General features: G+C 41.2%; 2 protein-coding genes across 2 annotated transcripts; both read left to right on the plus strand.

The window, feature by feature from the left end:
• The first annotated feature begins 1,896 nt into the window (after window positions 1-1,896).
• LOC120740220 (pancreatic secretory granule membrane major glycoprotein GP2-like) lies at window positions 1,897-4,533 on the plus strand. Its single transcript, XM_040042411.1, has 5 exons — window positions 1,897-2,628; window positions 3,119-3,213; window positions 3,729-3,897; window positions 4,118-4,232; window positions 4,337-4,533. The coding sequence occupies exons 1-5, from the start codon at window positions 2,536-2,538 to the stop codon at window positions 4,510-4,512; spliced, it is 648 nt and encodes a 215-aa protein (XP_039898345.1). The 5' UTR covers window positions 1,897-2,535; the 3' UTR covers window positions 4,513-4,533.
• A 1,782-nt stretch (window positions 4,534-6,315) lies between these two features.
• fbxo30a (F-box protein 30a) lies at window positions 6,316-10,119 on the plus strand. The gene is made up of 3 exons (XM_040042297.1): window positions 6,316-6,522; window positions 7,381-9,427; window positions 9,532-10,119. Exons 2-3 carry the CDS (start codon window positions 7,418-7,420, stop codon window positions 9,733-9,735), a joined length of 2,214 nt encoding a protein of 737 aa, XP_039898231.1. The 5' UTR covers window positions 6,316-6,522; window positions 7,381-7,417; the 3' UTR covers window positions 9,736-10,119.
• The last annotated feature ends 1,077 nt before the right edge of the window (window positions 10,120-11,196 follow it).

The raw sequence follows: 11,196 nt of genomic DNA on the forward strand, positions 1-11,196 counted from the left end.
TATAGGTGCTGAGTGTAAAATGTGACTGATAAAATAACTGTTTGTTTTTTTACTGTTAGAACTTAATGAAACTGTCATTTGCACCAACGACCGTATGGAGCTTGTTATTCCAAGCGCTTTTTTTCTCAACAAAGTTCCTCCTGTTTACGTAAGTCATCACTGACCAGTCATTAATAATGCCAAAAGCACTGTGTCATTTTGAGTAATTATTACATATTTGTCTCTATTTGCTTTGTGTCTTCTCTTTTAAGGCTTGGGATTTGCATTTAAATGATCCGGAGTGTCGTGGTGATGTAGTCGGAGAGGACTATGTTTTCAGCATTAAGACAAATCTGTCAGATTGCGGCACTATAATGGTATGATCCATCTTTGGTTTGCCTTAAAAAAATAGAGGATTGCTCCTTCAGGTGATCTTTTAAGAGTGAACTCAGATATTAAATTCAGGTAAATCTGATAAGAAGACAAGTTACTCTTTACTACCTTCATTAATGTTAAGAGAATCCTCTTCATAATGAATTAAAGGGTCTACAGGTGCTGCAGGAATATCTTCAGATCCATGATCCATCACCTTCTTTCTACTGTGTTGTGAATGTGGACTATGAGGCTCTGTGTTCAGATTTTGTATGGAAATTAGCTCATAGCAAGTATAATAGATGGACAGAGAAAGGCACACACGCTGAACCCAGAGAGACGGGAAGGAAGAGAAAAGAAGGGGAGGAGTGGCATTTCTTCAAGAAAGAGGGACAGAGCTGTTCTTTTTGCCTATAACAGGACAGGGCCTCATTTAAAGCATCAATGGGACTCTGAATGGCCTTGTATTTCTTATTTATCAGCATTCACGTGGGCAATGAGGCTCACGGTTATTTTAATCCAGCTGCTCTACACTGAAAGTCAGCCACTGCTTAACACATAAGTGTCCTTTAAATCCTTGGAATGCTTTAAAAATTTTCTTGTAAACCACCTAAAAGGTTAACACGGCTTTCAGCAGTTCTCTCAGTACTCAATTTCTGCGATTTACAAGGTTTTTGCACAGAAGCTGAGGAAAGTATGTATGCTCTGAAGGAAAAAGGGCTGTTGCTAAAGGAGAAGAATGTCACAGCTGTCAGTCATGCTTTCACCTTGACCGTAGCACCTTTTACACCCTGCCGTCAGAGACGCCACGTTTACAGTTTCCTCGCTGACATTTCAGTGATGGTTCTGGATGTATAAGAGTCAGAGCCTTCGTGATAAGTGCACGTAGCAGTGGGGGGTTATGTAGTTTGCTGCAAGATCTGTCAGTGGTCCTCTCATTGAGGCTGCCCCGGGGGAGCGATTGAGTGTTTACCAAGAAGTAGTAAAAGATGTTCAACTGTTAGAGGTAAAGACAGTTTGTCCTGCTTTGTAACCATGGTCACCACCCTGTATCTCAACAGGGACCTGCAGAAACTTCACACACCAGCTTTTCACCTGTTCCCATTTTATGGTTTATTTTAAAAGGATGGTGACAGCTGAATAAGAGTATTTAATCCCAGTGACTACTCAACCTAACTTTAACTTAATCTCTGTATTATTATAGGTTGTTTACATTACAGTATAAAGCACCTTGATCTAACTGTTATGTGATTTGGCACCATATGAATGAAACTGAATTTAATTAAAAAATTAATGTGGTGACGCTAGCAAATCCACTTTGCCAGTATTCATATATACCACAGTAGAGTTTATGTATTGTTAAATGTTAAGTTGGACTGGTACTTATATAGCACCTTTCTACTCAGTTGAACACTTAAGGCACTTTCTAATACAAGTCTCTTTCACTCAGTTACACAAACATCCACATAGTGCTTTTATCTATGCCTAAGTGCTTTTTAACATTCACACACACTTGCACCCTGATGAACATGGTGGCAACTCAGGGTTCAGTGTCTTTCCCAAGGATATTTTAACATGCAGACTAAAGGCCGCCCAACCTGCATTATGTTAAACTCGTGTGTGTATATGTGTTTTATGATGTCGCGATCCAGACATTAGTTAGACAAAGGCATCAAACTTAACTAAACTTCTAAACTTTCATAAAAGACATTCTCTTAAGATCTCCACTATTTAATCAGCCCATCACTTAATTTCTATTCCAGGTTTCTGCAGTTGTTCTTACCTAAAACAGCATTATTGATTTCTATTTCTATAAAAATCTAAAAAGTAACAGTAAAGTAAACAAACTACATTTCCCCTCACTGACATGCTATGTTCTCTCCATAGGCCTCAGATGACACACACATGGTGTTCATAAACACCATACACAACAACTACTCAGATATTATCACAAGAAACTACATCAACATAACATTTGCGTGCCGCTACCCCATCAACTACATGGTCCAACAGCCCAACGGAGAAAACATGATCAGAGTGGACATCAGGTAAATGTTTTCTTCTTTTCTGACTTTTCTCCAACTGGAGAATGATTTGTTCTCAACATTTGGCCTATTTTAATAAACCCATTGCCTCTGTAGACCTATCACTCTGAACACCGAGGATGGGAATTTCTCAGTGTCAATGCTGCTGTACAAAGACGAAGCCTTTGAGGACAGGTGGACCACTGTGCCATCGCTGACTCTGGAGGATAACATCTTTGTAAAAGTTTTCATGGTAAATTGCAGTGAAATGTCACTTTATTATATTTTTCACCTCCAAATAGTAAAGATGTAGTTCTCACCTTAACAAGCTGTATTATATATTTGCAAACTGGAACGATGCACAAAAGCAATATGTTGTATTTGCATTTGATTGGCAGGATAAGTATATCTGTTAATATCTAACAGGGATTATATATACTTGGCTCTGACTGTTAAGCATTCAAAGTGTTGTTAATATTCACAGCTATTTTTGAGTTAGTTTGGGTGTGCTCTTACACAAGGTTAAGCAATATGTTTTGTGGGTAGTTTTCCAACCAGTGCTGGAAATCTAACACTCCACCCATGACTAGACAGTCATTTGAGTCCTCTTTCGTGCTGTTATAATCTCTTGGTACACCTGTTGTTTACTTACTATGAGTCATCATTTTGTTGTGCATTATGGAAAACTGTTTGTCCTGTTTAAGGAATTAATTGACCGTTGCCGAACTCTGTCTGTGTCACAGATACCTTCTCATCTGCAGCTGCGTATGGAGAGATGTTGGGCTACGCCGACCAGTGATCCATACAGCAATATTCAGTACACCCTCATCGCAGACAGGTCTGCCTCTGGACTGTTTAAACTGAATGCAGATGAAAATGCATGATTGCCATGTTTACACCACATACTTTGAAGGTGTGGAAGCTTGTTTATGGCGTTCTCCGTGGCTGTGTTGTTTCACCACATTAGCAAACAGTTCCACCTCCTCCTATGGGTGCACTGTTGAAATCTGAAATAAGAGAGTTTGTTGCATAGAGAGCTGTCCAGACAACAAATCTCACAGGCTGGTCATGTGACTCCTGGCTGAGAGGCCACATGCATTTCACTTCAACAGCTGTGCATGCCCTTGACAACCAGGCAGTATTTGGTACTGTTGGCAACAGCAGAGTTATGAAATGCACCAAGATTTCTCAGAGCTAAAGAGATGAAAGCACTCAAACACTTCTGTGTTGTATCACCTCAAGTTATGTTTGCATTTTTTTTTATTAGCTGTTTCTCCTTTTGTTATATTTAAAGTGCAGCATCGTGTTTCATTGCTATCAGCGGGCCTCTTAGACTTGTCTCCTTCCCTCTAGCTGCCCAGTGTTGACCAACGACCAGACTCTGAGCGTGCTGAAGAACGGTCAGGGCCCAGAGGCCACGTTCAGGATACAAATGTTTAAGTTTGTCGGCAGCTCTTACACCAACATCTTCCTTCACTGCAACGTCCAGATCTGCCACAGTGGTCCCGGTCTGTGTCAGTCTGTGAGTGACCTCATGCTGCACCCATTCCTCAAACTGATAGTCAGAAGCCAGTTCAGACAAGTAGCCTGCTATATGTCACCAATATAGACCCATCAGCCTAGGAGTGGTTTTCAGTCATATGAGCTGCCATCATTTTAAATATACAGTGCTTATGACTGTATATTTGACTGCTTATGTTGGTTTTTAAATTTCACATTTCACTCGTGTATTTGCCAAACAGAACTGTTCCGGTGAAGATGGATTACTGAGAACACGGAGAGAAATACCACTGTCCCATACAGTGTCTTACGGACCCATAAGACGACTATTAAACTACAGTGAAAATCCCAGTCTAGGTATGTTTAATTCAGTCTTTGCAGTTAATATAGTTTAACTTCATAGTTTAAAGATTCCAGACACTGTAAGCAGTTCATAAGCATGCAGACCCACCTGTGTGTAGATGCAGGAGGAGTCCCAGCTGTGGAGACCTTTGTCCTCGGAGGACTGCTGCTTGTCTTGCTGCTGGTAACAGGAGTCTTTGGGAGGTTGTGGCTTCGCTCCAGACATTTCTACCCAGCACGGGAAGCACAGCTTACCCTGTCCAACATTCATCACATCTCAGAAGTGGCCTCATGAATTGTATGGACTTTATAGGATTAGTAAATGGAAACAGGAAAACATACGTACACGTGTTTTTATAATAATGTTATATGTTTTGTGTATTATGCTCATTAGAAAAAAAAATTTGTTTGATTTGTAAAAAGCTGTGGGTAATAAACATTTCTCTTAAACACATTCCTGATATTAAGATACTTGTGCTTTATGTCATTATTTTTATTTTGTGCTACTTAATTCAACTGCTGTATACCATTTGTATTTTCACTGAAGTAAATTCTTTCTTGCATGTGTGGCTTTTACTCAAAAAGCAACTATAGTGCCTTTTCAATTGAGTATGATCCAGAGCAACAAAACAAAAAACATGCCCGAACGTTTAATGTTTTACTTTTTAATGTTATATGACACACAAATATGCTGCTCAGTTTTGGGTCACATGGTTTTAGTTTTAACACGTGACCCAAATAGCAGCTGTAAATAAAAAATGTTCTTAAATTAATCATGTTTAATGAAAATGGATGTGAATTTGCTGTTAATGCTTCCTGGATATGACAGGAACAGTAATCAGACTTATTTATGATAGGATAAGTTATAATTTTACCCCAGTCTTTTTATCTTTATGTATAAAAATGTAATTAGTCTTTCTGAGTTTTTTAAGCATCCTCTGATTTTTACTTGTATGCCTACATACAGTACCATGCAAAAGTCTAGAGCCACCACTCATTTCTTTATGTTTTTGCTGTGAAAATGGGAAATAGATTAAACTAATTATGAATCATGCACAAACATACATAGAAATGCAGCATATAAGTATTCTGTATGCAGTGTACCTCTCCTGCCCTCCTCCCACACATACTGATTTTGATTCACCACACTATCAGACTTGTTGCCACTGATTTTCAGTCAAGTTGTTGTGAAAGTTTGCATACCTCAGCCTTTTATTCCAGTTTACCTCCATAAGAATGGTTTCTTCACAGCCACCCTTCCACTAGGACCATGTCTAATGATGATTTGGTGCATAGTAGAGTTAGATGCATCTCTCAGGTCTTTAATAAGCTTTTTCCTCTTTCTTAAAGCCATAACTTTCCGATTCTGTGCCAATTCTGTGCCAGCTGCAGACAGATTTTATACCTGACACTTCTTCTGTTGTCCTTCATTTGTCCAGTTTCCTTAAGTTTTTTTTAAGGACACACCGCACACCATGCTGTCTAGATAGATATGAGCTATGATATGAGCTACGTTTTCAGTTAATGGCTCTTTGGGAATCACCTTGTTGGTTCAACAGTAGTATTTTATGCCCATTATCATGTTGTCTTTGACTTTCTGTAGATTCAAAAAAGAAATTGGAACAAATTATGTGTTTTTGCCACAGGCTTCTAGTAACGAAGTGTGTCAGAACAATGGTTCACTCCTTGAGTTAAGTGCCTTGTCATGCTGGTATGATTCATAGGTCAGTGTTAAGTAGCTTAACAAAAATAAAAACATTCCTCTGAAAATTAGTGAAAAGGCAACAAATGTCCAAAGAAATACTTTGAAAGAGCTTTAGAAAGCCAGAAGAACTATTGCTGGAGACCACTTAAAAAATGACAGGAAACTGTCTCCTTGGAAGGAAAATATTAATTAAGGGTAGCTAATTAATATTATTTCAGGAGTCTATTCCCATTAAATTTCCCAGACTGCATCATAAGCACCCTAATAGTGATTATAGATGTAAAACTGCCCTCGGGGGTTTTCCCACTCTGTTTATTTCAGTGCTCTCAGGTCTGCCTCCATAAACCTAAATATGACCGGGACACCGGCCGGTTTACGTGATGACGTAGTACTGCGCCGCAGTATCAGGATCAACATAACTCCGACTGACCCCGAGCAGCGAGGAAGCAGCTGCAGCCTGTTCAATTCATAAGAAGATTTAAACACATTTAATACCGCGGGGTGTTTGTGTAGTCACAGTTTCCGTACTGCAGGCATCGACGGAGCTGTTAAAAGTTAGACAATATAAATAAAGCACACTCGGAGAGCCCAGCGACTCGGGTAAGTTGTTTGTAGAAGCTGTGAGCTAGCTAACTAATTAGGCTAACAAAGTGTAGCCGCTAACGCTAACCGGCTAGTCATGTTGTTGATGTTCTTTTGTTTACTTATTAAGATTTTTAAAGTTTTGTGACTTAGCTTGTCATTCTTTAACTTTATACCTTGACACGTAAATGCATACTTGCCAAGCTGCTATTGGATGTTGTTAACATGTAATCTGTTGATGGATTGATGTGTTAGGAGTTGTTGCTGTGTTTTTGTTTGTGTTTTTAGCCAGTTGTGCTTGCGTAATTTAGACAGCGGTCGCCGGCCAAGGCATTAAAGACTTGAATAATAGCTCTTCTTTGTTGCACTGCATTGTTAGGGCTTGCAGCATTGTTGTGGGTCTTTAATATGATTGTTGTCCTCTTAGCTTGCGTTCATTATCCCACAAATCCCCTACACAAGCAGCATGACCAAATAAGCCCGGCGTTATAATTCAGAAGTATTTTGGTGGCTGTGTTGCACCCGGTTGGCAGGTTGAATTGTTCGCTGTTCTTGTTTTACTTGTTACCAGAATTCCTTGAAAAACTAAGGGCAAGTTACAGGGCCTAAAGGTCAGGGTTCAGGCTTGCCTTGAAAGTCCTGGAAAAACTGGTGTGACCATGAAACCTAAGATGGGTGTTGTGAAAGGTTTACAGTGCATGTGGAGGGAATCAGTGACAGGGCTTTTTGAAGGCACATGTGTGCTATTAAATGGTTGCATAGATGGTATAATGTAACCCTAAACATGTTTTGTTCCAGCTAAACCTAAAAACAGGGGTGTTACCATGACGTGTGAAATTTCTCAACAAAATAAATCTATTTATCATTTTGTTTCAGGGTTGGACACCTTCTCCAGCTATCATTAGGGAAAAAAATGGAGACTCTACACCCCCACTGCCTTAAATGCATCAATAGAAGATGCATGGTGAGACCAGAGACAGATGTTTCCTGTGACCTCATTGGCTGTCCTCTTGTCTGTGGGGCAGTTTTTCACTCGTGCAAACTAGAGGAACATCGTCTGCTGTGTCCCTATGAACGCCTCCCTTGCCTCAACAGTGGGTTTGGCTGCCCTTTCACTATTGCAAGGGTCAGGATGGCACAACACCTTGAGACGTGTCCTGCAAGTATAGTATGTTGTACTATGGAGTGGAACCGCTGGCCCGTCAGCTATGCTGATCGCAAGTCCTATGAAAACTTGAGCAAAGACTTCGATGAGGTGGAGCAGTTAGACATGGCTTTGGCTCTGCAGGATCAAAGGATGCTGTTAGAGTCCCTTAAGGTCACGACCACTGTGTCGAAGAATGGAGATAAAGAATTAGATGAAAGTGATAAAATGGCCACAGCATCAAGTTTACCAGAGACAGTGTTAGGTAATGCAACAGTGGAAATGGAGGAAGAGCCCTTTAATGAGCTGTACAGGGCTTCAGTGGAGACGAGGAGAAATTTAGCTGCTGCCTTGGACATCCTCACTAATTCCAAGGACATTAATGTAATTGTTGGAAACTTAAATGGCGAAAAGGCTGATAAGAGTGGAGCACTCCATAATGGAGAAAATGGTGATAGCCATGGTATTTATGTTGCTGAAGGTGGGAAGAATGTAGATATGCAAGAAAGTGACTCTGATTCAGAGTGCGAGCTGGGAGCGGTGGGCGGAGTGGAGAGCGCTGCTATAGACGATGGAGAAGATGGTATCAACTGGGTTGAAGAAAATGATTTTGTTGAGTTGCTTTTTGATGAGAAGGAAGATGACATTGATGAACCGATAAATGATTCCAACCTTGTCTGGCCAGAGATGCCTCAGAATTACATGCCTGTTGTCGCACTGGAACCTCCTGTGCCTCAACAAGAACCACTTGCACCTCCAATGCCATTCCTACTGTCTGATCATGTGAGAAATAACTTCTTGCAACACTTACCCACTGAACTCAGGTACAGGTGCCTGGAGCGTAAGCTACAGAATGTAGAAGTGCTTAGAGGAATAAGTATGTTTACATTTAATGGACGTCGGGCCCTGCTGTCAGATCCTTATTTGTTTCGAGCGAAGATGGAGGACAAGGCAGTTGACACATCTGACCTGGAGGTAGCAGATGACCCCATGGGCCTCCATGGCATTGACCTTATCACTGCAGCTTTGCTTTTTTGCCTTGGCGATTCTCCAGGAGGCAGAGGAATCTCAGACAGCAGGTTTGTTGATGGCTACCACATTGATTTTGGTACGCAAACATTCTCCTTCCCTTCTGCCATTCTTGCAACCAACACCATGGTGGGGGATATTGCTTCAGCTTCAGCCTGCGATCACGCCAGTCCACAGCTTTCCAACCCCAGCCCCTTCCACACTCTCAGACTGGACCTAGTGCTTGAATGTGTGGCCCGATACCAAACCAAACAGCGCTCCATGTTCACATTTGTGTGTGGGCAGCTGTTCCGACGAGATGAATTCTCATCTCATTTCAAAAATGTTCATGGAGATATTCATGCTGGACTCAATGGCTGGATGGAGCAGCGCTGCCCCTTGGCCTACTACGGCTGCACCTACTCCCAAAGACGATTTTGTCCATCTGTTCAGGGCTTCCGGATCATCCACGACAGGCACCTGGGTTCTTTCGGGGTGCAGCCTGGTTTGCCGTTGAAAACTGGGGACACGCGCCTAAGAAAGAACTGCCAGTTTAGCTCTCAGTGTGACCAGTTCAGCAGTCTTCCATTTGAAGTTTTGCAGCACATAGCAAGTTTTCTGGACAGCTTTAGCTTGTGCCAGCTCTCCAGAGTGTCCCGCATCATGAGAGATGTGTGTGCCAGCCTGCTGCAGATGCGTGGCATGGTTGTTCTGCTGTGGGAGAAGAAACGGCGTGCTGATGGGTCTCCCTCATGGCAGATCACAAACAAGGTTTGTCCACTTGCACACTCTTTAAAGACAGCTGAGAGCAAATTTCACTTGTCTGTCTTGTGCTCAGCACATGAAAATAAACAAATTTTCCTATTTCTGTTCAGGTGTGGCGATTCAGCACAGCCTTTGGTACAGTGAACGAGTGGAAATTTGCAAACATCGCCAGCATGGCTGATCACCTCAAGAAATGCAAATTTAACACAATTTCTCGTCGGGAGGAGGCGATCCCTCTGCCATGCATGTGTTTCACCAGAGAGCTCACAAAGGAAGGGAGGTGTTTACGTTCAGTTCTCAAACCAGTAGCATAAACAGGGAGGTCATCCTTCAGACTCCTCTGGGTCCTACAGAACTCAAATGCACATTTTTCCTCCAGTGTTTACAGACATTACGACTCTTCCGGCCTCAGAAAGACAACTCCTGGTTGAACTTTACCTGTGGTTCTCTGCTACACAGTGGAAACTGTCTTCAATCCCTCAAATAAGACAAAGCCAGTAGTGAGCTGGCATATACTTCAGCTGAGGCTGACCTGCTGCAGTCACACATCAGGACTATAAAAAAGCAAATTGAAGTTCTAGCGTTGTATCTTCCTCTTTGATATTAATCCTGGTGTACTGAAGTTGTATCTTTACCTACTCTGACACTGTGTAAATATCGAATGTTTTTGGTGTAGAATTTTTAAACAATTTTTATATCAAAAAGTCAGTACCGTGCTTCATTGGTAAGAGTAGAGCCTTAACTTGAGATACACTTGATTTTTCTCGCCATGAGGTCGTTCAGAACATCTCAGTGAGATTTCTCCACTGCTCCACGCTAGAACAGTTACTGCTACCTAGAACGCTTTGACATCTTCTTTAGATGCCTACTGTGACCATGTGTATACTGCTTAGAACTCAGATTTCACAGCGTTAATTCTACATTTTCACATTGACCAAACGTCTGTGCTCCACTTTACAGGATGATTGAACTGCACCAGCATGAGCATGTTACCCTTTTTTTTTTTTTTTGGGCATGTTTTAGCAGTCACAACAGTGGTCCACCCTCAACTTTTTTTTCACACTTCTGACTAAGAGGCGGCTTTGTTAGTCAGGGTACAGAGACATGAAGCAACACTATTTACCAGTTGAGTGTCAGTACTATTTTTTTTTTTTTCTGTTTGTTTTTTAAGCCACGGTTGGCTTGTGGGGTTTTTTTTACCAGCTATTTTGACAAGTAACCAGCAATTATTTAGAGGTTCTTTTCTTCAAAAATCTAAATGTAGCGAAGTCAAATAATGAATGTACCTGGTGAATCATCAGTGACTGGTTAGCAGGAAGCGTGGTTTCCTTCCCCTCAGTGTCAGACCTCAACAAATCCTGCAGGCCAGGTTCTAGGAAAAATAACGGGCACACACTTCCCTCCTTTAATAAGCACCATTAACTATGTTCATATTCACTATTTATCATGGTTTTCAAGTTGTTGTTTTTTCTTTTTGGCACTACATGTCCGCTATTTTCACATATTGTTGGTGTCTCAGGGTCGTATCATGAAGCTTCGTCTCACCGTAGTGTATTCGAGAAAATCGCTGAAAATGCCACGACAGCTGGTCAGCTGCTTTGTTATTACAGGATCCGTGGGGAACTGTTTCAGTATTATAGTGGTGTGAGTTGCAGTGCTGAAATAACATGGTTTTCATGTTTATCAGTAAGGTTTTGTTTGGGGTTTTTTTAAACGTATAAATCTTCGTGATTGGGCTTGTTGAACAATTTATTTATTTTTTTTGTCTGAATTAA

This window comes from Simochromis diagramma, unplaced genomic scaffold (assembly GCF_900408965.1).
Source record: "Simochromis diagramma unplaced genomic scaffold, fSimDia1.1 OVJJ01000304.1, whole genome shotgun sequence".
Lineage (NCBI taxonomy): Eukaryota > Metazoa > Chordata > Actinopteri > Cichliformes > Cichlidae > Simochromis > Simochromis diagramma.